The 27,396-nt window shown below is 35.6% G+C and overlaps 10 protein-coding genes across 10 annotated transcripts; 4 read left to right on the top strand and 6 right to left on the bottom strand.

Annotated features, from left to right (window-relative positions):
- Nucleotides 1–292: 292 nt before the first annotated feature.
- On the bottom strand, nt 293–1,206 carry LOC116346209 (C-type lectin 37Da-like). The gene is made up of 4 exons (XM_031776150.1): nt 1,082–1,206; nt 853–926; nt 679–787; nt 293–539 (listed from the first exon to the last, which is right to left on the bottom strand). The coding sequence occupies exons 1-4, from the start codon at nt 1,131–1,133 to the stop codon at nt 334–336; spliced, it is 441 nt and encodes a 146-aa protein (XP_031632010.1). The 5' UTR covers nt 1,134–1,206; the 3' UTR covers nt 293–333.
- Nucleotides 1,207–3,643: 2,437 nt separating this feature from the next.
- LOC116346160 lies at nt 3,644–7,048 on the bottom strand. Its single transcript, XM_031776095.1, has 4 exons — nt 6,922–7,048; nt 6,573–6,684; nt 4,057–6,141; nt 3,644–3,988 (listed from the first exon to the last, which is right to left on the bottom strand). Exons 2-3 carry the CDS (start codon nt 6,655–6,657, stop codon nt 4,073–4,075), a joined length of 2,154 nt encoding a protein of 717 aa, XP_031631955.1. The 5' UTR covers nt 6,658–6,684; nt 6,922–7,048; the 3' UTR covers nt 3,644–3,988; nt 4,057–4,072.
- An 837-nt stretch (nt 7,049–7,885) lies between these two features.
- On the bottom strand, nt 7,886–10,028 carry LOC116346170 (pectin lyase-like). The gene is made up of 7 exons (XM_031776106.1): nt 9,942–10,028; nt 9,611–9,884; nt 9,335–9,538; nt 8,962–9,230; nt 8,745–8,898; nt 8,475–8,675; nt 7,886–8,403 (listed from the first exon to the last, which is right to left on the bottom strand). The coding sequence occupies exons 1-7, from the start codon at nt 9,993–9,995 to the stop codon at nt 8,036–8,038; spliced, it is 1,524 nt and encodes a 507-aa protein (XP_031631966.1). The 5' UTR covers nt 9,996–10,028; the 3' UTR covers nt 7,886–8,035.
- Nucleotides 10,029–12,017: 1,989 nt separating this feature from the next.
- On the bottom strand, nt 12,018–13,289 carry LOC116346116. The gene has a single exon (XM_031776024.1). It carries the CDS (start codon nt 13,287–13,289, stop codon nt 12,018–12,020), a length of 1,272 nt encoding a protein of 423 aa, XP_031631884.1.
- A 383-nt stretch (nt 13,290–13,672) lies between these two features.
- LOC116346207 (NTF2-related export protein-like) lies at nt 13,673–14,397 on the top strand. The gene is made up of 3 exons (XM_031776147.1): nt 13,673–13,756; nt 13,861–13,947; nt 14,035–14,397. The coding sequence occupies exons 1-3, from the start codon at nt 13,739–13,741 to the stop codon at nt 14,353–14,355; spliced, it is 426 nt and encodes a 141-aa protein (XP_031632007.1). The 5' UTR covers nt 13,673–13,738; the 3' UTR covers nt 14,356–14,397.
- Nucleotides 14,398–14,544: 147 nt separating this feature from the next.
- Nucleotides 14,545–15,263, top strand: LOC116346193 (DNA-directed RNA polymerase II subunit Rpb4-like). The gene is made up of 3 exons (XM_031776131.1): nt 14,545–14,694; nt 14,755–14,935; nt 15,016–15,263. Exons 1-3 carry the CDS (start codon nt 14,634–14,636, stop codon nt 15,185–15,187), a joined length of 414 nt encoding a protein of 137 aa, XP_031631991.1. The 5' UTR covers nt 14,545–14,633; the 3' UTR covers nt 15,188–15,263.
- Nucleotides 15,264–15,792: 529 nt separating this feature from the next.
- On the bottom strand, nt 15,793–17,733 carry LOC116346174. Its single transcript, XM_031776110.1, has 3 exons — nt 17,640–17,733; nt 16,889–17,566; nt 15,793–16,825 (listed from the first exon to the last, which is right to left on the bottom strand). Exons 2-3 carry the CDS (start codon nt 17,548–17,550, stop codon nt 16,138–16,140), a joined length of 1,350 nt encoding a protein of 449 aa, XP_031631970.1. The 5' UTR covers nt 17,551–17,566; nt 17,640–17,733; the 3' UTR covers nt 15,793–16,137.
- A 283-nt stretch (nt 17,734–18,016) lies between these two features.
- LOC116346171 lies at nt 18,017–19,782 on the top strand. Its single transcript, XM_031776107.1, has 2 exons — nt 18,017–18,115; nt 18,208–19,782. Exon 2 carries the CDS (start codon nt 18,223–18,225, stop codon nt 19,663–19,665), a length of 1,443 nt encoding a protein of 480 aa, XP_031631967.1. The 5' UTR covers nt 18,017–18,115; nt 18,208–18,222; the 3' UTR covers nt 19,666–19,782.
- A 579-nt stretch (nt 19,783–20,361) lies between these two features.
- LOC116346169 lies at nt 20,362–22,163 on the top strand. The gene is made up of 2 exons (XM_031776105.1): nt 20,362–20,429; nt 20,529–22,163. Exon 2 carries the CDS (start codon nt 20,544–20,546, stop codon nt 22,044–22,046), a length of 1,503 nt encoding a protein of 500 aa, XP_031631965.1. The 5' UTR covers nt 20,362–20,429; nt 20,529–20,543; the 3' UTR covers nt 22,047–22,163.
- Nucleotides 22,164–22,696: 533 nt separating this feature from the next.
- LOC116346157 lies at nt 22,697–26,231 on the bottom strand. The gene is made up of 5 exons (XM_031776090.1): nt 26,066–26,231; nt 25,779–25,947; nt 25,158–25,714; nt 24,274–24,892; nt 22,697–24,212 (listed from the first exon to the last, which is right to left on the bottom strand). The coding sequence occupies exons 2-5, from the start codon at nt 25,931–25,933 to the stop codon at nt 23,132–23,134; spliced, it is 2,412 nt and encodes an 803-aa protein (XP_031631950.1). The 5' UTR covers nt 25,934–25,947; nt 26,066–26,231; the 3' UTR covers nt 22,697–23,131.
- Nucleotides 26,232–27,396: the final 1,165 nt, after the last annotated feature.

Consider the following 27,396-nt stretch of genomic DNA (forward strand, 5'->3'; position numbering starts at 1 on the left):
CCCTACTATACGCGTACGTCGAGATACGTCAGTTCACAGACGAAACAACTGTATCAAACATGTTGATTTGCATGTTTATGATGTACATAATGAAAATTATCGCAAATAATATATTTAAAAAATGCATATGTGAGTAAGACTTATGGTTTTAGATTAACCGGAAGCTATCATATTATAATTTGCAAACTTCGGATTTAATGTTCTGAAATCGTTGGCATTGAATTGGCTTCATTAAAAAAATTCTCAAACGGAGTAAACAAGTATTATAATAAAAGAAAAAATATATGTCGTGATGAGTTTGTCTCTTTTAATTTGTGCAATATTCATATTCAATTAAATCTTGTTCGCAAATAAAATGGATGCATGATCTCGATTTTTGTTAAAAATCTGGATACATTTCTCGTCAGTGTTGCCCGAACTCCCTGGTTGACCAGAAGCCCAATTGGTAAATGTGACCCGTTTACCGTTTCCCATCCATTCCCACGTAATATTGTCGCTCAATTTTGTTCCCGATGTCCAAAGTTTACTTTCTTCATGACCTATTGACCAAATTTATAATAAATAAAGACATTTTTCCTGTCAATTTTTGTTTGAATCAAGTGATCTTAATGCAGACGGCCATACGGTCGTATAGATTTTTTCTTAATAAGTAATTGTATTAAGTTCAGTCGTAATTACCTTCGTCTCTAATTTGTTGTACGATTCGATCTTGTTCTGCTTTCGATGAAATACTTACCAAATTCATCTCAAGTGAGCGGCAGTGAATGAATGATTTGTACCAATTTGCCTGCATTTATTCGAAATCAAACACGTTTCGTTATAAACTCCATACAATCTATACTTTCTATTCACCTTTGACAAAGTAAAGAAGTGATATTTTTTGTTTATTTTATGCCTCGGATAGAACAGCTGACCAAAAATCGGCGCTACCACGGAGATTGAACAGAAAATCAATTATTATTGAACTTTTTTTTGCTTTGGCCGAAAATCGGAATAATAATTTGAAGATTTGTGTTTCAATTTGGTTTCTATTTTATTTCAGATATTTTTTATATATTGCTTTCAATATGTTTCGGTATACCTATTAATGCAAAGAAAAAAATGCTTCCAATTACACCTCTCTTCAGTTCCATTTAATTAGTATGAATTTCCGTTTTAAATTTATTGGCTGAAAAAATCTGTATTTCTCCAACACTTTTAAAATTATTTTTTTTAAATAAAAATTTAACTGAATTGTAATTTTAATTTCAGCTTGCAGTCCGAATCGAATGTTATAACTGAATTTAATTTGATACAATCGGCGTTATGTATTCAATAATTCATGAAAATGAATGGAGAGGAGGTGTTTTGGATCTTAATGTGATGCGTTATAAAGACAACAAAAAAGTTAGTAATTATTATTTAACTGGAACTCAAATTAGTGGCGCTATCTCGTACAGAGTGTGTATGTATTGATTACAATGCATGCAACAGTTCATATAACGGAATGACTTATATTCTCGATAGGGAATTTTTATTTCATTTTTTTTTATTGATAAAGATTGCCGGCATTTTTATTGCTTCGAGGTCATTAACTTAATATAGGTTATTTCAAGAAATTAAATTGTTGCGATTATGATGCAAGTTAAAGGGAAAATCACAAAAAAATTGAATAATTGAAAAAATATTGGGTGTATCGATTAATTTTAAAGGATTTTTGTGTGAAAAGATACATTTATTTAAAAACAACTGTACAATATTTTTTAACCAATGTATTGCCCATCGTTGGCTATGACTTCCGCCCATCTTCTTGGTAGCTTGTCGATTCCGCGTCGAAAGAATTCCTCATCTTTTCCAGCTATCCATTCATCGACCCATTTTCGCACTCCTTCAGGATTTCGAAACGATATCTCAGACAAGCCCATTTGCATCGAACGGAATAAGTGATAATCAGAAGGAGCAAGGTCTGGAGAGTACGCGGGTTGATCAAGCCGATCCCATCCGAAGTCTTCTACCTTTTTTTTAACGATGGCTGTACGATGTGGCCTTGCATTGTCATCATGAAACATAACTTTGTCTTGTTTAGACGCTATCCGTGGCCGTTTATTCTTCAATGCATGTTCCATTTTGATTAATTGCATTCGGTAGCGATCACCTGTAACCGTTTCACCAGGTTTTAGCAGTTCATTATAGATGACAGCTTTCTGATCCCACCAAATACACAGCATAACCTTCTGGCAATGAATATCTCGTTTTGACTGCGATGGTCCTGGTTGGCCCGGATCAACATACGCTGCTTTACGTTTGGGGTTATCGTAATAGACCCACTTTTCATCGCCAGTGACAATTCGACTCAAAAAACTATGTTTTTTGTTCTTGGCAAGATTTTGTTTGCATGCTGTGATTCGTGCTCTCAATTGATTTTCATTCAGTAGATGTGGCACCCATTTTCCCAACTTTCGGATCTTTCCCATTGCTTGCAAACGTTCACAAATGGTTGATTGAGTGACATTTAACTCTAATGCTAGATCCTTTTGCGTTTGACATGCATTTTCATCGAGTAATGCTTGCAATTCTGCATCTTCGAACTTTTTTGGCTGACCTGGCCGTTCTTTGTCTTCCATGTCGAAATTACCACTTTTAAAGCGTCGAAACCTATACTCACATGTTGAAATCGATGGAGTATGGTCGGAACCATAAGTTTCAAACAATAATCGATGGCTCTCAGCGGCACTTTTCTTCGAATTAAAGAAGAATAGTAAAACTTCCCGCAAATGCTGTTTTTTTGGCACGTATGATGACATGATTCTAAGCGAAAAAAATTGTGTTGTTTACACTTTGACAAGATAACACATTCTGGAAAGTAATGTCAAATGATGTGGCTTTCACGTGAATATAGTTACAGTATGGTCCGATGCGTTATGATACAAGTTACGACATCTATTATCAATCCTTTAAAATTAATCGATACACCCAATATTCGAAAAAATTAAATAAAAAATTCAAAAAATAAAAAAAAATTGAAAATAATTTACAATTTTCGTTACAAAAATTAAAGAAACGTCTGATTTTTTTTCAATGATTTTTCGGTGATTCTTCCCTTTTTAAGCCAATTAATGATAAGGCCATAATACTTTGTCTCGTTGCTTTCACTTTATAGTGTATCAGTTTTTTATAAAGAAAACAGTGACCGGTTCGCGCATATTTCTATGCCTGATAGCTATGCTAAGCATAGCGGAGACGTAAGCCGCAACGCACCCGTCGCCATTCGATTCGAGCTATATTGTATGCGCACGGTCGTCTGCATAAACGAACATGTGTATTGTTCATATAGAGTGAACGGCGATGCGTCGGTTGCGTTTGCGGCTATGCTTGGCATATCTATGCTACCTAGCGTATTTAGGCAAGCATAGAAATATGCGCGAACCGGTCACTGAAAGAAAATATTTGTAAAAGTATGTTTGTTTGTTTTTTTTTACAATTTTCAAAAGTATGTTTGTTGAATTAATTAAATATCTTGAAAAATGGTGCAAAAACGACAAGCAAAACTATTCAATTGAAAAAAAAAAAATGAATGGAACAATGAATAAAATATTGTAGGTCATACATGACTGAACCAAACTGACTAATTATGGAAAAATAAAAAAATATTCTTAATCTCGGGAGACTGCTTATCAAATAATATTAATCAATTTGGAATGTTGCATACAAAAACATTTAGAATTAATTTTTTAAATTGGTAATGATGCTTTGTTCTTCATCTTAAAACGATTTTTCCAAAAATCATGATTTCTAATTCTAATGTGAGTTCATTTCAATGTCAATTCAAAACACCTTACCCTAGGTATGCGGAAAAGTAAAATGCTATGCTTAAACTTAAATGTATATTTCTTAAAACAACAGGATTAGTCGATTTCAAATCTGGCCTCGTCGTCTCGTCTGTTGTAGTCATTTGATTTTCTGATCATTTTTCGAACTGTTTTTTTTTTTCAGTTATCTCGTCTATTTCCTGTAAAATAGGAAGAAGAGAAAAAATCGATTAAAAAACGAATAAATAATTTGCTATCAATCAAGTACCTTCGAAGCTTCGTTACTAATCCAATTCATCTTTCTCTCTTTTGATTCTATCATAGTCACCTTTTTCGGCCATCAATCTAGCTAAAAAGCTTCCAAAACTTCGTGAATAATCGTATTCAGTGCCTTGTGTATTGAATTTATTAACGACGAGCCCATTGCCAAAAATCAACTCACTGCGCCAATATCGAAGTTGTATAAAATTCAAATACATGGTCGATGCATCCTCCGTTACCCCATGTGTTTTGATTTTGTGTTTCATCAAATAGAATGGGTCGTCGGTGCGATATGAACATGATTCACATTTTAGTATGTATTTGTGGTACTCCAAATGGTCATGGAATGAATTTGGATCGATTTGTATGTGACAACAGTCGCCAATGAGTTTGACGCTTTCACGATCCACAAATGCTTCGGACAATTTTTCCAATTTGATGTGTTTTGTCGAATGATGGGTGCGATATTCGTCACGTGTCTCAAACACCTCCTTACAATATTCACACTTGAACTTCTTGTGTACCGAAATTTGCAAAAGTCTCAGTAAATTTTCATTGCTCAACGGTATGGGGTTGAGAACGTTGGCTTCCACGGCCAAATGGTGTTCGGTTTGAAAGTGCTCGGTGAGTTCATCAAAGGCGTAGTTACACAATGCGCATTGTTTTGTATCATGGAATGCTTTGATCGCAACAAATGCTTCATTCGGATGTGATTTGGCTACATGCTCTTTGAGTCCATCAAATGTGCTCATAATATTACAATAATTGCATGCAACTAATTCGGTCATATAAAATTGAAACGGTTTCTTATCGTTGCGTTTGTGTACATTTTTCCAATGGCGATAGATCCCATCCGTTGTGCTGCTGCACATCAGTTTTTTGCCCGTCGAGTTCTCGCAAAATTTGCAGAAAAATAGCATATTTCGATCGAAGTCGATGTCCTCCTTCTTCGCATATGCCGCATCATTAAGCCATTTAAATGCCCGTTTCACCGTCAATGCATGCGCTGGATGAGCGCTGGTGTAATGCATGAGCCACCGGTGATTGTTGTGAAAGTACTCGTTACACATGCCACACACAAGTACCTCACAGTAATTCAGTACCGAGTCATCGATCGAACGGGTGACCTTCAAATCGGACGTGGTCGCCTTTATCAATTTCAACGATTTAAAATCGATTGTACTCTCAGCGTGCGCTTCTTTAAAGTGTTCATAAACCGATGCAATATTCTTCACCCGTTCACCGCACAGTGCACAATCCAATACGATTTCAATTTTTTCGCTATCGGCCACACCATCGATAACACGTAAATTTCGCCAAAATTTCAACTGCGATTCATCCGAATGTTCGTCGATGATGTGATCACGAATTTCCGCCTCTGTTGTGACAATCAGTTCACAGTAGAAACATTGATGCAAACAACTACCATGCGATTCAATGTGTGTGAGAACATTTTGAATGGCCACTGTCGACTCGACACGACGATTGATCAATAGCTTGCAATGGGGACAAAAAAATGTTTTAAAAATACTGTGCGCTTTGAAAAAATGATCCGAATACTCGCCAAAATACTCGCTATGGAAAGAGCAGTAGCCAACACCACATTTGTAACGATCGCCGCGCGGGATGTATGCAAAACCAGTGCGAATGATACGCTCTTCGGGACATACGTCTGGCACCAAGGTGACACGGGCCACATGAATGTCATTGAATGCCAACAAATTTTCGTGCTCTTGATTGAAATGTTCTATCATACGGCAGTCGTTGATTTGAAAATAATCGCACAATTGACAAATGAAACCATCCAAGGCACAGCCCACCACTACCTTGCCAAATACATCGATGATTGTTTCGTCTGAACAACTTTTGTGCTCTGATCGTAGCGAAAATTCAACGTTACATTCAAAACAATAGAACTGCTTTTCGTCGGTGTGCTCGAGGTAGTGATGCTTCCAATCATACCATGATAGCGACAATTTTTTGTTGCACAGCACACATGGACCAATTAAGACACCGTCGTGAAACTGGAATTTTCCACGATTTTGACGCAATTTTTCCAACAATGTCAGTGACCGGTGAGGTTGACGGCAATCTGGAATGGGGAAAGAGAAGTTTAGGTATTTTTTTTATTCTAGAAAAAAGTTCCCAAGAACACATTTTGCCTTAATTGTCTGAATAAACTATGCCTTTTATAAATCACCAGTGTCTAATGCATTCAGTTGACACTGGGTGTCACTAAAAAAAATTCACTTTAAAAAAGTGCATTATATCAGCAATGGCCATTGATTTGTACAAAAGACACCATTTGGTGATGAATGGCAGTATACACTGCGTAACTTTTGCTGATTATTTCGGTACAACGATTATTTCCGAACTATTGCTGATTATTTTCGCTGTCAAAATTTTGCGAAGAATTGAAAATGATCTGAATTCAGAGAATTCGTTAACGAGCAATAATTATTGTTCGATGAGGTCGCTCCAAAGGACCGATGTCCCCTTTGGTAGATAACAACCAATAATTACCTTTCGAGTCATGCTTCCGCCTTTTTGTGCTATCATTGGAATCGACACTTTCTTCACTAAATCGCCTTTTCTTCACTAGATCCATATTGTCACCACCCGCTGAACTGGAACGCTGGAATTATGTGATCAGTCATCAAATTAGCGTTTATATTTTCTATTGAACTGTAATTCAATATTTGTGCACTGTAAAAAACTTCAATCCCATCAATTGACTTCGGATGAAATTGATACAGGCACATTTGCTTTGAGATAGAGTCAAAACATTGAACAAAACACATGTTGAACATGAAATTGAACAAACTAATAAGATCACTATCACCGTCAAAATGGGACCATACCACGACAATACCTTTAGATTCAATGTAACCTTCAAATTATACGAAAATTACCACATTATTTACTAAAAAAATTATATTACATCACGATTTAATTGGAAAAAGTGAGTGAACTGTCTGGCATGCAATTGTCAATGAGAAAAAATGTGCTGCTTAGACGAACTGCGTAGAATGAATGACGTTTCATCACACAGGCACGTATTGAATGTGTTAGAGAAGGCCAATTATTCACAGCAACGCACACAAATAGAATTTAACGATACAATGAGAAATGCAAATGTATGGAACGGCGTCGGTTCACGGTAATATGCAAAGTTAGCGAAATAGTAAACCACAGACGAAAGGAATGAGAGAAGAAAGAATGAAAGAGAGAAAGATTCGTAGCATGTTATGTTTGCTGATTTATTTTTGTTTATATCAGAGAGTTGAACGAAATTTCATGTTGAACTACATACATACTACATGTACTGTTGAACTACATTCGGAACGATGGAACTGGAAATTGATAGCAAAACGAAAATACATGAAAAGTTCAATATACTCAGTTTAATGCTGAGTAATTTGTCGATATTGATAGCACTGATTGGATACCCTGTTTCAATTACATAATGCCGGTTGATATCTGTCTCTCTATGAAGTTGCCACTCAATATTGAATTTGGGTTTATAAGGTTCGTTAGTTCGCCTTTGCGTTGCGTTCAAATCCATCTTATCTTGTGATTGAAATAATCTCCGTGTAAATAAAATACGCATTGGTCGTTAACTGTGCTACATGAATTGGAAGGGTGTGAATTTCAGCACAAATAAATCCGCATTGTTTTTTAATGGAGCACGGTTGTATCAAAATAGAGATCTATCATTCGAAATCGATGATTAATTTACGATCCCATGCCAACGGGCGACTTCGTTTTTAATTAATGCAAACAAAAGGCTATGTAAAAAGGTACAAATGAGAATAAACATAAATCCCATACAAATGTTGTTGTTTTTAAATTTGTTCGTAAAAATGCATCTTACTTGTTGTAAGGCTCTTTATTTGAGAACATAATGCGTACAGTGTAATACTTTTAAGGTAAATAACATTAACGGTGAATGTCAAATAGAAATGCCATAGGTTGTGTGCGATTTTTCAGTGTAAACTTGGAAAACTTGGAGGCGATATCATATGTTGTATGGGTGGTGCCATTAGAGTCATTTTCATGGGCGATGGAATTCCAGCCGATATGGTAGTTTTCTTTTGATATTTGATCATTTCAGGATTTGCATCAGTTACAGGTTGATAACTGTAAATGGACGCGGGATTCCAATTGACACTTGGAGATAGTTGATTCGTAATGGCTGGCACGCTTCCGATATCATAAAATGTTCCACTGCCTTTATCATCTAACATGCCATTCTTGGTGGTGCTACTTCCAAAATAATTATATTCAGAAACAACGTCACCATTCGTTGCCACCGTGAAGCCCAGACCATAGTTTTCAATGTAGTTGTTGTATACTAATATAAACAAAATAATTGAATAAATAAAAAATATAATAATAATACTAATAAAGTCGTATATCAATTACCATGGTAGTGCCCATAGCGAAACAGGCCCGGTGCTCTATTGCCCAAGCTTTCAAAATGGTTATTGCACATGGTGAGACGAACATCACCATCTGCCACTACATTAGTATCATCTCCCGGATGTCCAAAGATTAATCCAAACCTGTGGTTGGCAAAGAAACAATTGCTTATGGTCGCTAGACTGGCTTGTTCTCCGATATAAACTACAACAAAAAATCATAAAAAATTTCAATTTAAAAAAAACTTCATATATATCTCAAAAATTGACGTACGAAGTTTATCGAGACTTCCATCATCGGGGGACCATTTATGTCCAACGAAGGAGCAATGATCGATCCAATATCCGGTGCCATAGTTCAGATATAACTGAATATCATCGTTGCCCTTGTTGTTTGGCGAATGCTCAAACGCCAAGTTTTGGAAAACCTTAAACATTTTAATGAAAAGTAAGGAAAATGAACGTCACATCGAAAAGTCAAACAAACATACGATATTTGATGACGCTGTTGTGGCACGCAAGTAAATATTATACAATGTGGCTCCATTATTACTGACAATTGATTTGGCCGAACCCATTTGAACTTTGGTAAGGGATGAGGCTCTGATGTCGCGCTGGATCATCAACACCCGAGGAACGCTTTCGCCGACGTAATTTATAAGGTCTTGTATCGTATTAACCTGCACCACTTCACCTCCCCAGCCGCCAGTAACGTTAGCCGCTTTTGCAAAACCTACCATACCTGCTAGTTTGTCAGTTCCTGGAAGAGAGTAATACCCATTTTATACATTTTCTCGAAAAAATGCCGTTTTTTCTGGCTCATTTCAAATTAAACAACAACAATTTTTTACTGAATGGTGGTACCTGACTGAGTAACGGTTGGTGGAGCATTTCTTGAAATAGGTGCATATGGTGGAGGAAAGCTACCCGTTTGACCAAAGGGACTCGGATATGCATATGGATAAACATTCGAATTTTTATTCTTTTTTCTACAACAACCACAAAATGATGAACCCGAATCGTCATTGTCATTATACCAATCAGGCGCTGGATACTGTGAAATGGCGTCTGTGAAAAGAGATTCGATTTACTACCGTTATCTTTTCCGTTAGTTTCAATAGAATTTCGGTGAATATTTACCACGCGTTGTGGTGCGTACACCACCAGTCTTTTTGACTGTGCTAGTAACTTTTTTATCTGGAGTTGGAGCATCAATTTTGAGTTTACGATTTACAGTGCTACTAGCAGCTGTGGTTGTGGATTTGCGAGTTGCTGCATTTCCGGTGGTAGTGAAAGGTTTGCGATTTCCGGTACTTGTAGTAGTGCGACTAGTGCTGCTGCCGGCTGTGGTTTTGCGATTTCTTAGAGTTGAAGTCGTGGTGCCAGGTTTTTTGTCTGGCAGAGAGTTTGTAAGCTGTCGAATAAAAAAAATAAATATTTTTTTTACTCAAATCTAAATATTAATTCTTACTTCGAAAATTACTATTCCGATGAATAATAATAAAAAAAATTGGTGATTTGCCATTTTTCAAAGTTAACTGATACTTTCTAACTGAAGCTATGCGATTTATATACGTTTTCTTTGATGGAAAAATAAAAACATTTGCTGACGAAATTTAAAATAAACATATTAATAATATTCATAATTGAACATCAGTATAAAAAACGTGCGAGCGACAAAAAGTATCTCATTCAATGTGTCTCACATGCAATAATTCATCAGTAAATTGATAAACAGGTGTGTAGTTACGTCAATTGAATATAATATTCAAATTATGAATTTAACTATGTCAAAAACCACCACCTAGAGTATTTTTTGCTGATTGAATTTTAATTCAAATAAATCGAACGAAAAATGTTCTTTCACGATGAGAAATTAATTTTATACAAAAAAAAATCTAATTTGCACAAGAAAAAAACATTTTATATAAAAAATAAATTACGTTCTGTGACAAAAAAAGACAAATGTTTTGAAGAAGTTGTTATATTCAGTTGTTTGCATTATTATTTACGTCAATTTGATACTCATTCGATGATGCAATCATAATTTTTATAATGCGAATTATTTACTCGTTGAATTCCTTTACTTCAATATAAAATACGCAAAATCTAATTGTAAAATTAAGTATTGTTTCTTGGGATATCAGATAATAATATTTACTATTTACCGTATTATTACTTTTCCGCACACCTAGTGTTGGAAAGGTATTGTATTAGGCCAAAAAATTAAAGTCACCCAAAAACATGTTTTCTATGCATATTTAATGTAGAAAACACGATTGGAGATGATTTTGGGGCATATTAATGTGCGTCGCTGTGTGTGATGTGTCCTGTGTCCTGTGGCTCCTTTTTTTGTTACCGCGATAAGTCTTCTTCCAAAAACTCAATTCAAATTTTGAGTTTGCAGGATGATTTGGGACTACTAGGAGACGTGCTGATTAGTTTTTGAGCAATATCTGTTGACCGGTGTAATTTTCTTTTGGTCCGAATGGAGTTCACACATCCAAAATTCATGGATTTTTCAACCATTTTGGTGACACCATGGTTTCGTGCTCACACATGAAATTCAAAATTTGACTTTACGGGATGATTGGGCCCTACGAGGAATAGATCTGGTCAAATTTTCAACGACATCGATTTATTCGGTGTAAAGCTTAGACTCTGAAGAGGCACTTATGAGAAAAATGCCTTAAAATGATATTCTTTCAATTTCAACGCTGAAAGAATGTGTAGAGGGAGGTTTTTTGGCACGAGAAACCTGATACTGATGTTAGTTTAAAGATGAATCGTTTTCAAAAAAAGTTAGCTTCATTGTATTGCATTGAAAACATTAAATTTAAATCAAAAACGTGTTCACTATAAAATACATTGGTTTTTAATCGAACTCGTTCAAATTTTGGGAATTAGGCTCCTGTACTAATATCACTCCCCTTCTTTAAATCCCATTAAAAATCCGTAGCCACTCGGCAAATCATGAACAATCGATCGAAAGAAATCAGAATCTGGTTAAAAAAAAAGATCGCCATAAAATATCTTCAATCAGTTAAATTTTCATTTTATTTTTATACATATCCATGGTGCCATAACTATTTAAAATTCAAACATTTCAATTACTGACTTTGAAAATACCTTGAAATTAAAAGAAGTTTAATATCAGCTCATCAAAATATATTTCGATAAACGTACCTGTATTTCCACTCCTTCCTGTTCGCCTATATATAAAGTAAATAATAAAAAAAATCTTCAAAAAATCAATCCATTTTAATTTCTTTGTTAAGTGATGAAAATCTTTATTAAACCAATAGTTTCTTACAACCAGAACTATTTACAAATGTTGTTATTTATCAATTTATTTATATTAGAATGTAGAATTTTTTTAAGCCTCGTCAGTTTCACATGATTTTGTATTCTGTATAAATTTTAACAATTTTAATAAAAATGAATCAGAAAAAAAATTGTAAACATTTTCAAAACGGAAATGTGTATTTTAAGAAAACAAAATATACATTTTCAATATATCGGTCGCCCTTGTGATTTAGTTCCACTTCTAAAATCGTGTAAACTGAAGTCCATATACGATGCCCCGTCTCTTTTTGTTTTTCATTGTGTCGCCCGAAAATTTCAAACACGTACCCTTTTCAATGTTCATCTCAGCACTTTTGAAATAGATCAATGAACAGCTGGTGAACGGCAAGTTCAAGTCCAATTGAATTTTATATTTGATACCCCTGCGTATGATGATTGGTTTGTTCAGTTCAATGCAATTGTCTTGTTTTGCCTTCAATATAATCTGCTCGTCAACATACACAATCGATGACATGCCATTGGAGTTTCGGCCACGAATTTCAATGATTGTTAATCTTCCGGTCAAATCCTTTGTCATAGCGATCGGCCAATTTTCCAGGCGAAACATTTCCGCACAAATAATACCTCTCAGCAACAGTGTTGCGTTCACATGAAACGTAGTTGAAATTGGTTCGCCGATTTTGTGTTCCATTTCAGTGGCATCGTCGTATTCACGAATGCATCCAACTTTCGGTCTGGTGAGATCGCAAGCATCCAGGCGATTTTTTCCATTGAAAAATTTCGGTTTGTGTTCCTTTGACATAATCGCCAAAAGAATGTCTTGGTGCTCTTCGATTGGAAATAGAGATCGATTCCGAAGGAAAATCGGTCCAAATTCAATGATACTCATTGATGCAAAGCGAATGTCATAAAATAATTTACCAAGATGCTTCTCAACCAAGGTTTTTGTCACCGTTTTTTCATTGCTAACGGCTCGCACCCATTCCATACACGCTTTGAACACCACCGTTTCAGAGCATGATAACATTTTTAAATTTACAATACGTCTCAGTACCTCTAGGTGACAGTCCAAAAAAAAAGATGATTTGAATGTAGCTTCCGAGTCAATGGCAATGGTCATTTCACAAATTCGCTGCAATTTCGTTAGGCCGTAGAGAATGGCAAGCTCGTACACGAAACACACATTTTCTGTTGTCATATTGTACTCGAGGAATCGAGCACATGCCGAGACACATCCGGACATTTCGTATCTTTTTCCCAAATCGATAACAACTTCGATGTTGGCCATTGTTAATTTAACTTCATCGAAGTAGAAGAACCGAAGGAATTCCTGGAATGAATCGACGCTAGCATCATCAATTTGTACAGAATCTGTCTCTTTCCAGCGACCGTCGAACATAACACGGAATACATCACTCGATGCAATCAGGAGGTTTTTATGTGCTGGCAACTTGTCGAAACCACCATCCTGTGATTTAAACACAAAATTCACGTCCGATGTGTATTCATCCATATACAGTCGCTTTAGAGAATGCAACAGAGTTTTGTTGCCAAATTTTCGATTCGTCATCGGATATGCCCTGCTGGTAAACAAAACGGTTTTGATTTTTACACACAATGATCTTTGGAATGTTTGCGATAGAAACTAAGCGCCAAATTTGGATCTGTTAATAATATCGACTTGTCTTGAGTAAAATCACAAACAAACTGACGATTCAAGTGTACATTTTTTAACGATCACCGTTCAACCTTTTTTGAGTTTTACTAATGACTGCAATCTCATTTGTAATTTTCAATGTCCGTTGTGTCTTACTAATGAGACCAAATGATCCAAAATGGCAACACTTTGTCATTTCCTCTTTTGACACATTCATAATGCACACCGTGTAACTTGACAGCTGCAGCTATACGACGTTCTGGTACAGACTTGACGAGGCGTCATTAGGACCGAATCCTATTCAGATGTTCAACATGAACATTGTAAGTACCCAAATGTATGGAAAACTTTGTAAAGATAAAAATAAGACAAAAGTCCCTTCAAAATGGTGAAACATCATTTGCTTAACAACTTTTTCGTAATTTAGGGACTTTCGTTGAAGATCAACGAGTCGTCGAAGACGGCCGAAGAATTTGTTCACCTATACTACAGCAGTGTTGATGCAAAACGTCATGTAAGCACTGAAATTGTTGAATATTTTTATTTTTGAGGAAATTTGAAATTTTGAAGAAATTTTGAAAAAAAAAATCCCTTTTTGCAGCAAATCTCTCGTTTGTACATGGATAATGCGACGGCTATATGGAATGGAAATGGCATCAGTGGCAATGAAAACATTCAACAATTTGTTCAACGATTACCAAACACGAAGCACATGATTGAATGCATTAATGCACAGCCAATTATCGATGAATCGATACCGAGCCAAGAAATGATATTAATTGTGGTCTCCGGAATTTATCGCTTACACAACGACATGGCTGGAAGACCCTTTCAACAAATGTTCACACTATATGCTCAAGGCGACAAATGGAAAATTGCCATCGACAATTTTCGCATCCAAGATGCGCAATGGTCAATGTAATGTCAATGGCAGTGAATTTTTGGAATTCAAAACTAAAATCAAAGCATGAAGAATAAAAATTGAATTTTTTTTCATAAAATTGTAGTTTTTTTTTAAAACCGAGAAAAACTGAAATGATCACAATGGTGGACTATAGAGGTCTCTGTGCATCGAATGTATTCTGACATTTTGAGCCAACAATTTATTTTGGATGGTGACTAGACGCAATTGTGAAGCAAACATTTCAAAATTTTCATATTAAATTAATTGATAGATAAACAAAGAAAGGCGTACCAACAATGTCTCACGTACCAATTGAGGTTGCTGAAGAGGATGCAGCTGATTTGATATTTCCTGAAGGTAAATTTGATCCTTTTTCATGAATTAGTTTTGAATAGTATCCCATTTTTTTTTGGTTAGAATTCAAAAACGCTGAAGCATTGATGATCAGCGAAGTGTTCACCCTGTTGGATAAGCGCAAGAAAGAAAATGAATCGCGTGACGAAGAATTGGACCTGTCAGAGGTTTTTTTGAAAACAATCACGTACACCGATCTCTTTCGGAAGTTCAAGAACGTTGAAACAATGGTCGCCGTTCGAAGGTAAGATGAATGTTATACAAATCGAAATATATCTTCCTGAAAGTATTGTATGATTTAAATAAATTTTGTGTCGTACACAGTCTTCTGAATCAGATGAAATTGCACAAATTCGAATTAGCTGTGTTGGGCAACCTATGTCCAGATGCACCAGAAGAAGCAAAAGCATTGATTCCAACACTTGACCGCTTCACCGATGAGGAGGTACAAGTACTCTTGGATGACATCGGCACAAAACGCAGCCTGCAATATTGAGCTGACTTTGTAGCCAAGCAGTATTGAATCAAAAATATGATTAATTTTCAAGTACTGAATGTTTTTCTTTTCATATTTCAATAAAATCTGCTATAAAATGAAAACTTGGTGATGAATTACTGAATTAGATACGCTACATTGGTGATCGATCCGAAAAAATTGACTCTAAATGAATCGAACATATTTTTTTGGAAATTGTCTTTATACCTCAGCTACCGTTGCGACCACATGTTCAATTTTGGTAGGCTGAAGGTGTAGTGTCATCGAGCTATAATGATTTTTAGTTGCTCCGAATATAAATATTTTTTGATAGAACGGTAGGATAAAAACGGTAGCAGTAGAGGTTCAGCTAGGTTTACACAAATGTCAGCACAACTTGAAAATTTGCACTTATTAAATTAGTACTGGATTGATAGTGAAGTCAATAATCAATATCTTACGGAGAATAAATTAGTCTGAAATAATTAATTTGAAAAACTTTATGGTCGAGATGTCTTTTTTTCATTTTGCGTCAAGAGAACTCCCATTAAATCGACAAACAAATAATTAAGGTTCGATTTTCTCTTTATTCGACGAATTTAAATATTTATTTCATTGAATCATGAATGAAGGCCATACAATGATTTTTGGATAGGATAGATTCATAAGATCTCCGCAAGATCCGGATCCAAGCATGCGTACGCTGCCGCATGATGCATACCAAATGATAATGATGCATGCAAATTCGTTCTTCTTATTTCGCCTACTTTGATTCGCATGCCATAGCAATACGGAATAACGAATGTATATATCATGCGGCTACGTACGCACGTTCGGATCCGGATCTTGCGGAGATCTTACGAATCTATCCTATCCAAAAATCATTGTATGATGAAGGCATAAATTAAAATCATATTGCATGAGTATTTAACATTCAAAATGTATAGCTCTTTAAAAACCAATCGTAATCATCATTCTTGGTTGTCATTTCCAAATGTCACTTCAATTTTGTGGAGGATGAGATCGATGCGAAAGCCACACGGTTTGCATGGTGAACACCATTTGTCGACCTTCCAATTCGGTATTTCTCGAGAGAGTTCGTCAGCCAGTGCATTGCGCCTTTCAACATTCCCATACGGAAATCGAATGTTTAGCTTACGTAACGTCTTGCATTTCACGATGCATTCTTTCAAAATATCCATATTGATAGCTCTATCATATTCCGTAATGATGATTTCTTCCAAATGTTCAAGTTTGTTAGCAAATTGTTGTAATTCAACGTCGATATCACCATACAGCCGGCCAAGATTAAAATCCAGTCCAACCAGTGTTTTTGCGTCGACTACAAAGTTCATGACGGCCACTTTGGACTCGATGTCTCCATAAATTTCCAGGGTTTCAACAGCGGGGAATGACAACGGGATGCTTTCGACTGGTTTCGTTTCATGCAGACGAATAACGACATATCGAACATGCTGAAAATGAATGACATCGATTGCATTGGACATGTCCAGGTCGTATAGTTCTATATGTTCTAATCGTGGCATATTCTTATTGGCAACGTCCAAAAAATGCATCACATTTTCCTTTACACTGCCATAATGGTGGAGTAAATTTTCTAACTGTGGATTTGAATACATAAAATGTTGACATTTGAGGCTGAAAAGAAGCAATATTTTGAATGGTGGACAGATTTTTTGATAAAATAAGCGTGTTTCTCACCCGTTAAGTCGTTTGGCCGCCGCAATGATTGTCTGTGATACGATTGAACTGTTGTGAAAGTGTTGATGGTCACCGAATCCACGTTGGTCAACAATCAATTGACAGACATTTGGAAAGAGGCTGGTGATATCAGCGATGTTCGAGGTGATCAAACAATTTTCAAGCCAAAGACTTTCACACTTTTGAAATTGTTTTCGAAGCTTAAAAAATGCATCGCCATTGCTTTGCTCTAACGTTAAATGCAACAGTGCACTGCATTTATCCATTATCAATCGTTCGATGGCTCTCCAGCGTCGAGCATCGGTCGTTTTCTCTTTTATTGAATAGTTTATCTCAATGCGCGTCAACATATGTCCAATTTTGCGAATAAATTGTACTGCGTCATTGCAATGACATGCATCAAGTGGTATGACACGAAAATCAACCGCATTGTCATCACGAATCTTTACAGCCACTTTCAAGTCTACTGGAACTTTTTTGATGGGTACTTCTTGCATACTCAAACACACTGTCATGTCACCATATTTTTGGCCGTACACTTTGGCAGCTATCCGACCCATTCGGTTGTTTAAATTTATATCAATCAGATTTAGCAATTGATTGATTGTCATGAGTTCCATCTCGCTCACATCGATTGTCTTTGGTCGTTTAGCATTTGACATTATTGTTTGGATGTTCCTAAATGGATTGCACAGAATTTATAGAAAAGTTTTTTTTTTTTTGAAATAATATTGCGCACGGAATGACTTACAGTATTTTTTGTATGAATATGTTTTCTTGGTCGGTATCAACCGTGTGTATAATGAAAAACAAATGCTATGTTTATGTTCAGCGTATGACAGCCGACTCACCAATACATATTACTTTATGTTGTTTACATTGGTATTTCATACTTTTGACAGTGTTATTTACACTTAAAATGTTTTTGAAAAATATCGCTGTTTAAGGCGATACTTTACACAACGTTTTTTCATTTTATTTTTTCTAGTTATTTCCCTTATTTTCTTTGAATGAGAAAATGCAAAAAACGAACATTTTAATTCGAAATATGAATCATTTAGCAGTTGTGTGAACGAGAACTAATTCGGATCAGTTTCATATGTCACGGAATACGCGGTGAACTTAACATCAAAAGCAACAACAAGTGTGTAATTCATCATTCACTATCAGAGCAGCTATCGGCAGCTACTTTCGCAAAACTTTACTTATTAAGAACCAAAAATTACGGTAAAATTACATTTCATTTTTTTTATTGGATTTCATTCAGTTATTCTTAATATCGAATCTTTATATCGAATTTGGATTTTATCTTTCGCCAGTGTTTAGTTATCATTATGCGTCGCATTCGAAGAAGAAGAGGCAAGATTACGGCAAGGATGAGTACATGCGGAAAAGCCCCATCATCATTGAAACGACCCAAATTGGACAATGGTAGTACGATTTTCAAAGTTGTGCCAAACAAACGAAATCATACCGCATCTATTTTGGAGCTCAATGACCATTGCTTCGATCATATATTCGATTGGCTATCTGTGAAAGATCTAAATTCATTTAGTAAAACATGTACACGACTACAACAAATTGGCGGGCAATATTTTCAACGCAATTATCGTGATTTGATTCATTTTGATCATGAAACACCTTGTTTAAACAATGTCAAATATATTGATAGTTTCGCTGGTTTTTATCAAAATATTGTCATCGCAAAAGGTGATGAGTATAAAGTATATGAATACATCAACTCACACCACAATCAATCGATTAAACGGATTAAATTCACAAACTATACTCTAACAACACACAAAATCAATAACATCAGACACATTCTGGATGATGTAGAAGTACTACAATTATATCGTTGCATCATTGCAGATGAATTATATGAATGCATTCTGGGACAGTGTGTTAATTTGAAAAATTTGAGCATTGATAACGGAGCATTCGAACTATTTCCAGAAAATGACAAATGGCTGCAAAAAAAGTATCCAACACTCGAACACTTTGAATTGATTGAGTTGACACACATCGAATCACAATGGGAACCGAAAATGGACCAAGTGTTAAAGTTTCTTGAGCTTAATCCAAATATACGAAGCCTCAGTGTTACTTCTAGAAATCTGATGAAATTTGTCGATCTGGTGAAGGAAACAAACATACGACTCGATGAACTTACAGTCACTCTCTCATCGCAGAAATCAGGTCAACACGGAATAATAAAACCTTATGTTAAACAGACAGAACTTATAAGTCTTCTAAACGGATTGTATGAACTCGGCTTTTACAAAAGATTAAATTTATTGAATGTACCCCGATTGGACAAAGAAATTGTTGCGGTGAATGGATTTAAAAGTGTCTATCCTAGAATATTAGATAATTATGTAAATCTGGACAATGTTAAGGAACTTTGGCTTAAATGCTATTTTATGAATGAAATTAACAAAACCCTCGATCTTGTCGCAGCAAAATTGGTGAATCTTGAACGGGTCTGGTTGAGTAAATCATTAACAGCTGCAGATGAAATTGCGATATTTGTAAAATATGCACCAAAATTGAAGGAGATTTATGTGGGTAAAATGTATGGTAAAAAGCTAGACCTGACAACATTTAATAAGGAACGTGAAAAACTACGAGGTGCCAGAAAAGTCACTATTTACGTCGATGAAAAAACTTTCTTAGAAACAAAATGGAATAACAAATCAATAGATCTCAGCTTGGTCACATTGAAACGCAAAGAATTGTATCAATTCAAATATTTGTATCCATTTGACAACGTATAATATCGATTGTCATGATTCTAAATCGATTTATAGAGATAATTTATTCATTCAACCCAATTTTATGATTTTATTCAAAACATTACACAACAATTTTGATTTTATTATGAGAAAACGAAATGGAACTTTGTAAAATTCATGGATATGAAAATAAAGTGCCTGGTGCAAGATATCAAAGTAAACGGATGATCAATATTCTTTATTTGGAATTTTCAGACTATTTTTGGCATATTTTTTTACATACATTTTGTTTGATGAGGATGTCTTTTGACACAGTTACTTTTGACTTGAAAAAAGCACAAAAATTGATACGATCATATGAGAAGAGCACCAAAGGTAAAATTGTTCTGTCTAGTGTTTTCTTGGTCGGTGTCAACAGTGTGTATAATGAAAAACGTTTATGTTCAGCGTATAACAACATATTACTTTATGTTGTTTACATTGGTATTTCATACTTTTGACAGTGTTATTTACACTTAAAACGTTTTTGGAAAATATCGCTGTGTTTCGATACTTTAAGCAACGTTTTTTCATTTTATTTTTTCTAGTTATTTGACTTATCTTCTTTGAATGAGAAAATGCAAAAAATGAACATTTTAATTCAAAATATGTATCATTTAGCAGTTGTGTAAACGAAGACTAATTCGGATCAGTTTCATATGTCACGGAATACGCGGTAAACTTCACAGTGTGTCATCATTCACTATCAGAGCAGTTATCGGCAGCTACTTTTGCAAAACTTTACTTATCGAGAATCACACATTACGGTAAAATTACATTTCATTTTTTTTTTATTGGATTTTATTCAGTTATTCTTAATACCAATTGGTGACTTTATATCGAATTTGGATTTTATCTTTCGCCAGTGTTCAATTATCATCATGCGTCGCATTCGAAGAGGTACAGGAGGCATGACACCGAGAAGATTACAACCTCGGGCCATCATGGAAGTAAGAGATGTGGCCGGAATAAACACATCAGCAGACAAACGATTGGCACCAGAAAAACCGGTTACCCAACGAAAACGACGTAAATTGGACAATGATGGCACGATTTTCAAAGTTGTGCGAAACAAACGAAATCATACCGCATCTATTTTGAAGCTCAATGACCATTGCTTCGATCAAATATTCGATTGGCTATCTGTGAAAGATCTAAATTCATTTAGTAAAACATGTACACGACTACAACAAATTGGCAGGCAATATTTTCAACGCAATTATCGTGATTTGATTCATTTTGATCGTAAAACACCTTGTTTGAACAATGTCAAATATATTGATAGTTTCGCTGGTTTTTATCAAAATATTGTCATCGCAAAAGGTGATGAGTATAAAGTATATGAATACATCAACTCACACCGCAATCAATCGATTAAACGGATTAAATTCACAAACTATACTCTAACAACACACAAAATCAATAACATCAGACACATTTTGGATGGTGTAGAAGTACTACAATTATACCGTTGCACCATTGCAGATGAATTATATGAATGCATTCTGGGACATTGTGTTAATTTGAAAAATTTGAGCATTGATAACGGAGCATTCGAACTATTTCCAGAAAATGACAAATGGCTGCAAAAAAAGTATCCAACACTCGAACACTTTGAATTGATTGAGTTGACACACATCGAATCACAATGGGAACCGAAAATGGACCAAATGTTAAAGTTTCTTGAGCTTAATCCAAATATACGAAGCCTCAGTGTTACTTCTAGAAATCTGATGAAATTTGTCGATCTGGTGAAGGAAACAAACATACGACTCGATGAACTTACCGTCACTCTCTCATCTCAATCAGGTCAATACCGAATAATACCTTATGTTAAACAGACGGACCTCATAAGTCTTGTAAACGGATTGTATGAACTCGGTTTTTACAAACGATTAAATTTATTGAATGTACCCCGATTGGACAAAGAAATTGTTGCGGTGAATGGATTTAAAAGTGTCTATCCTAGAATATTAGATAATAATGTAAATCTGGACAATGTTAAGGAACTTTGGCTTAAATGCTATTTTATGAATGAAATTAACAAAACCCTCGATCTTGTCGCAGCAAAATTGGTGAATCTTGAAAGGGTCTGGTTGAGTAGATTGTTAACTGCTGCAGATGAAATTGCGATATTTGTAAAATATGCACCAAAATTGAAGGAGATTTATGTGGATAAAATTTATGGTAAAAAACTAGACCTGACAACATTGAATAAGGAACGTGAAAAACTACGAGGTGCCAGAAAGGTTACTATTTACGTCGATGAAAAAACTTTCTTAGAAACAAAATGGAATAACAAATCAATAGATCTCAGCTTGGTCACATTGAAACGCAAAGAATCGTATCAATTCAAATATTTGTATCCATTTGACAACGTATAATATCGAATGTCATGATTCTAAATCGATTTATAGAGATAATTTATTCATTCAACCCAATTTTATGATGTTATTCAAAACATTACACAACAATTTTGATTTTATTATGAGAAAACGAAATGGAATTTTGTAAAATTCATGGATATGAAAATAAAGTGCTAAGTGCAAGATATCAAAGAAAACGGATGATTGATATTATTTATTTGGAATTTTCAGACTATTTTGGACATACTTTTTTTTACATACATTTTGTTTGGTATGGATGTCTTTTGACACAGTTACTTTTGACTTGAGAAAAGCACCAAAATTGATACGATCAAATGAGAGAAGCACTATGATTATCCTCTGACACTATAGGGGCTAAACAAATCTTTATTGATGGGAGCTTTTGAGCAAAAATCTTCCCTGCCAAATAATTTTGAACCGAATGGAATCAAAAAACTAGTTCAACTTTTTACAATCGACTCTTTGCGGGACGCTCTCCGTATTTTTGACCACCGCTAAAATCTCAGGCACCTATTGATTGAAAGACATCTAGTGGACAAAATCAAGCTAATGAACAATTCGTCAAGCAATATTATATTTATTTTATCAATTCAGTGTTTACAATAATGAAATGTATATGATTTGACACAATACTATTTTTGTAATAATAAAAATGTAAAATAATTGTTTTTTTTTTTGTAAATCGAAAATCGCCGTAATCATTCCCCTTGAATGATTTTTTCGATAAATTGTTTGAATGCATCAGTGTCATCATGCTGTGTTCCGCTTAAATTGCGTTTGTTCAAAATGAGACCGTTGCCAAAAACGACATTTGTTTTCCAGTACAATTGTTGCATGGTTTCGGTAAACATCGCTCCAATATCGTTACCAATGTCATGTTCGTTGACGCTGTGTGCTGTCAACTCGTATCGATCAAATGTTTCAAAATTACATACCGTACAATTCAACGGTGTTGGATGCAATTTCAAATGGGTAAACAATTCTGTTTCTTCGACTATTGCTTGGCAACAACCAGCCATAACATGCATACCATGGTTGTCATAGAATTTTTCATAGGTCTGTTTGAGTGTTGGATGTTGGATTTAATGATGCATTTTTAAATCGTCCTTTGTTTCAAATACCAAACGACAGTGTCCGCACATCCGTTTCTTTTGTCCCTTCATTTCGACCATTTCCTTCAATCGTGCCTCGTCCAATGCCACCGGACAAAATGGCTCGGCCTCATCCAGTGCCGCCACCTTATGTTGTTGTTGAAAATGTGCGTCCAATTCACCGCTGTACTGACATAAGCCGCATTTATTTGCGCCGAAAACATCAACAACGATCAACGTTTGTTCGGGGTGTGTTTGGCATTGATGCAATTTCAGAGCGTGATAGGTGCCCATCACGCCGCAATAGTGGCACTTGATGTTTTCAGCGGTGATAAATCGAAACGGTTGCGAGTGCGTGGAAAACCAATGACTGAACACCTCTTGACAGTTGGCGTAGCCAACAAAACGGCCATCATTTTGATAACAATGGTAGCAATAGAACACGGTTCGAATGGGTTGATTATTGGTCTGGTTTTGTTCAACGTTCTTCAGAAACAATTTACCCAATTTGAAAATCAGCGAATTCTTTTGGTGCGATTTCGTAAAATGTTTTATGAGCGACACTTGGTCAGGGTGGCCCTCGTCGCAATACAAACAATCAAATGATTGACACAATGGCAGTGCATTTTGGCGATACTTTATGGTCGTCGTTGATCCAGTTGTAGTACATTTAATCAATGTATTGACCGTAAAGGTGATGCTCAACGACTGGTGGGCATTTTTGAAATGTATCATTCCATCCTCGATGGTGTAGTAAACAGCAGTACATGCGTTGCACTGGAACATCATTTGGACTTCTTCGATTGTTTCGGCCGTGGTCGAACCTTCACGGTGCCGATGATGGAATACCATCTTTTTCGAAAGATGCTCGGAAATGTTGTGCAAAATGACGTCACGCTCCGTCGAAAAGTCCGAATCGCAATATAAACACGAAAACAGGTGTTCACCATGTAATTCCAGATGATTTGTTACATCATCGAAAAATGAGTTCCCATTCGTACTGATCACCTTGCCGCAATGCAAGCAACCAAAAGACTCCTGTATTTCGGCATGATGTTTCTGGAGATGGATCCTAAAATTGGAACAAATTTAGCATGGTTTAAGAAAAAGAACGATTAATTTGAGTGTTTTACCCAAAATTATGGCACGTATCCGACTGGTGGTCACACCAACCGACCCCACATTGAAATCGAAGTGCTTCTTCAACGTATCCAATGTTCTTCGGTGTTTGTGATGTCAACGGAGTCAGATCAGGTATCAAGATAACTTCTTCGAAACCATGTTCAATTTCATCGCCAGACTTTTCATGTTCGGTCTTTGGATGTTTTTTCAAATTATTCCGGTCGATTTGAATGTAATTGCAGAGATTACACATGAACCCAAATAGTTGCCCGTCGTCGGCAATTGTGTTCAGCAGTGTATCTACTTCACCAGTGTGGTACAAAAAATGTTCGATCCAATCGGTAAATGACATTCGTCGCGGCAATTCGCAGATGAAGCACATGCCCGTAATTTGTCCGGACTTCGGCATGAATGTAAATGCTTCGGTACGGCGACGGATATTTGCAGCCATTTTCGGGGATGGCCGAGATACGTACACTTCCGATTCGGGATGAATTGCTTTGTAGTGATCGATTAGATTTGTCGCCAAATTTTTACAAAGCATACACTTGAAGCGGTGGGACGCATTGGTTAGGTAGATATCTGGATCGATGTTTTTTGGTTTGGTCCGTTCGGAGATTTCGCCGTCTTCTGTAATGAGATTTTGTTAGTTTTAAGAGATAATTGCGGTGCTTGGCACAAGTCGAGCTCTCTTTGAACTCGTTGAGTCCATATTTTTGCTTTAGCCACGGTGTATTTCTAACAAACAGGCAGCTAGCCGAGAATAAACTGTCACCAACTGATGTCGGGACATCTCATTTGAAAATGGTGTAAAAACATTTTCAATGGCTTTGAGTAGGCTGTACTGTACCCAAGCATATTCACCGAGTCCAAAAATAGTTCAAATAAAACTTACCCAATTCATTTTTGACTTCATCCGGCGCCACATTGTCTTCCTCATCATCGGTTTTTAGTTTTTTCACCTTCTTGTCATCAAATTCGTGTGGTCGCTTATTACCGGCCATTTCCTTCACATTTTCATTTGGCTGGTCATCAATTTTTGTGCTGTACACAGTTTCCACCGTCGAATCACTATAGTTAGACGTATTATGTTCGGGTGATTTTTCGTTCTTTCCGAAAAATTCCATGTTTTCACCATCTGCCCTAATATTCGTCAATGTTTCATGGCTAGCGTTCAATGAGCCATTTTTTCCATTGTCACTGTCATAATCTTCGACGATTTTCAATTCTTCCATTTCCCAATCACCGTCGTCGTTTTCTTCGTCGTCGTTTTCTTCTTCTTTGCCTATGTGAGTGATAGTCTCATCAATTCCAACTACGGATGGTGTCTTCGGCATTCCATCGAATCCAATCGGCATGTCTGGCCTTGGATCGGCCTTTGGCGAATCAACCGGTTGTTCGTCCATCTTCGTAAAAAAGTCCACCTCAACCTTTTTGCACGTTGCAACCAATCTGAAATTGAACAATTTTATAGCTGACAAATTTTCAATTGTGGATATATGTGCGATAAACATACCGATAGCTGATGTAATCGAAAAAATGCGTCATCAAATTAACATCGTGTGATTGTGTGTACGATTCAAAGGTGCGTGACATCTGGTACAGTTCGGTTTTAATGCGATCTTCATGTGTTCGGAACAATTGTTCCAGGTCATCGGTTTTGTCGTTCATCTCTGGATGAATATCTATCGAATAAAACAAACTTGATTTCATGGACAAAAATCTTTTGTATCGGATATTGCGCAGTATGTAATGTAAGGCAATTTGATAAGGACAGAACATTCTAAACTAGAGCGTATTTACCTTAACCCACTTGTCGGAAAGAATATAAAATTGCTGTATATTCCTTTATTTGGTCAATATCTTGAAACTGATGAAAGATTTTCTATTTTTTCTGCAGAAAATTAACAATTTCAAGGAATTTTTAGCCAAATTGTCTGAACACAGTTTGACAGATCAATGTTTAAACAACAAAATGTACGACGTCACTATGTATCATCTGTCTCTTTCTCTCAATCACCGACCAATTAATAAGCGTCTAATGGTATCGCTTTTGTATGTATTGATGATTGTGACATGTAACAGCGCATTGAAGGGCTTTTGGTGTATTTTCGATGTATTGGTGACGATGCTACTGCTTACGTTGCATATAAATATGTAAACTGAAGCTCACACAAATACATGATTGACACTTTTACGCAGAATTAAAGGATAAAGATTAAAGAATGACAGTCAGAGAAAAAGCGAAAGTTCTAGAAATTTGAAAATAAGCCGCGCAGCTTGAAAAATTAAAAAATAAAATTAAAATCAACCGCTGATTATGCCGAAATCATTCGGAATTATTTTCTTTCTCCTTTTTATCTCATTAAAAAATTGACGGCAGAAAATTGAGGATTTTTTTTTTCAAAACAGAAGTCAATTGATTTTAACACGATTTTTTTATGTTTTTGAATGAAATAATTTCCAACAATTCATGTCAAAAATGAGAAAGTAATTTATTTTATTATTATTTAAAAAATAAATTCGATTTAATTGAGAATCATTCATCGATGAATATTTTAGCTAGCTAATTGTTTTTCAAGATTTAGCATGAAAAAATTATTCATTCAATGATGATAGCAAAAACCTAATGAGACGTACGGTTTTGTACAGGCTAGCAACAAAACAATTTATTAACATTATAATTCCCCGGGGTCATAGTGTCAAAGCAGAGCGGCTTTGAATAGGTTCGGCGACGGTGATAATAATTGTGTGGCATCATTTGATTAGTTCATACTGAATGGCAAAAAAAATATTCGAAATAAATTAGAATAAATTCTTTATACTGATGAAATTGAGAATAAGCTTGAATGAGTAAATAAGGCATTTTATCAAGTCGCTGTGAAATATTAAAAAAAAACGAGAGTAAATTTCAATATCAACTAAAGTCGAAACAAAGACATCATACAGCATCCAAACTGTTTCCAGAAAAAATTAGGATTAATTTTGTTTATTCAAATACTTATTGTTTTATCTCCAATTCAATTGAAGTTTTTTTGTTCAATATATTTTAAAAACATTTTCAAGCAATGATGTGTTTTTTGTTCCCATGAGAAAAAATCTGTGGATGGGAAATTCCCAGTGATGTAACAAAT

Source organism: Contarinia nasturtii, unplaced genomic scaffold (genome assembly GCF_009176525.2).
Source record: "Contarinia nasturtii isolate CC-2019 unplaced genomic scaffold, AAFC_CNas_1.1 Cnas_scaffold_1435, whole genome shotgun sequence".
Taxonomy (NCBI): domain Eukaryota; kingdom Metazoa; phylum Arthropoda; class Insecta; order Diptera; family Cecidomyiidae; genus Contarinia; species Contarinia nasturtii.

Coding starts and splice junctions, on each gene's coding strand:
- LOC116346160 (XM_031776095.1), bottom strand. CDS start 6,657: ATGGATCTAGTGAAGAAAAGGCGATTTAGTGAAGAAAGTGTCGATTCC. Junction 6,142..6,572: donor GCGGAAGCATGACTCGAAAG/GTAATTATTGGT, acceptor TCCCCATTCCAG/ATTGCCGTCAACCTCACCGG.
- LOC116346207 (XM_031776147.1), top strand. Junction 13,948..14,034: donor GTGTTGATGCAAAACGTCAT/GTAAGCACTGAA, acceptor CCCTTTTTGCAG/CAAATCTCTCGTTTGTACAT.
- LOC116346170 (XM_031776106.1), bottom strand. CDS start 9,995: ATGGCAAATCACCAATTTTTTTTATTATTATTCATCGGAATAGTAATT. Junction 9,885..9,941: donor TCGGAATAGTAATTTTCGAA/GTAAGAATTAAT, acceptor TTTATTCGACAG/CTTACAAACTCTCTGCCAGA. Junction 8,676..8,744: donor TGGAAGTCTCGATAAACTTC/GTACGTCAATTT, acceptor TTTTTGTTGTAG/TTTATATCGGAGAACAAGCC.
- LOC116346157 (XM_031776090.1), bottom strand. CDS start 25,933: ATGAACGACAAAACCGATGACCTGGAACAATTGTTCCGAACACATGAA. Junction 24,893..25,157: donor TGAAGTCAAAAATGAATTGG/GTAAGTTTTATT, acceptor ATCTCATTACAG/AAGACGGCGAAATCTCCGAA. Junction 24,213..24,273: donor GATACGTGCCATAATTTTGG/GTAAAACACTCA, acceptor TTCCAATTTTAG/GATCCATCTCCAGAAACATC.
- LOC116346174 (XM_031776110.1), bottom strand. CDS start 17,550: ATGTCAAATGCTAAACGACCAAAGACAATCGATGTGAGCGAGATGGAA. Junction 16,826..16,888: donor GCGGCCAAACGACTTAACGG/GTGAGAAACACG, acceptor GCTTCTTTTCAG/CCTCAAATGTCAACATTTTA.
- LOC116346169 (XM_031776105.1), top strand. CDS start 20,544: ATGCGTCGCATTCGAAGAGGTACAGGAGGCATGACACCGAGAAGATTA.
- LOC116346171 (XM_031776107.1), top strand. CDS start 18,223: ATGCGTCGCATTCGAAGAAGAAGAGGCAAGATTACGGCAAGGATGAGT.
- LOC116346193 (XM_031776131.1), top strand. CDS start 14,634: ATGTCTCACGTACCAATTGAGGTTGCTGAAGAGGATGCAGCTGATTTG. Junction 14,695..14,754: donor TGATTTGATATTTCCTGAAG/GTAAATTTGATC, acceptor TTTTTTGGTTAG/AATTCAAAAACGCTGAAGCA. Junction 14,936..15,015: donor ACAATGGTCGCCGTTCGAAG/GTAAGATGAATG, acceptor TGTCGTACACAG/TCTTCTGAATCAGATGAAAT.
- LOC116346116 (XM_031776024.1), bottom strand. CDS start 13,289: ATGGATGAATACACATCGGACGTGAATTTTGTGTTTAAATCACAGGAT.
- LOC116346209 (XM_031776150.1), bottom strand. CDS start 1,133: ATGGAACTGAAGAGAGGTGTAATTGGAAGCATTTTTTTCTTTGCATTA. Junction 927..1,081: donor TTTTTTCTTTGCATTAATAG/GTATACCGAAAC, acceptor TCTCCGTGGTAG/CGCCGATTTTTGGTCAGCTG. Junction 788..852: donor ACTTCTTTACTTTGTCAAAG/GTGAATAGAAAG, acceptor GAATAAATGCAG/GCAAATTGGTACAAATCATT.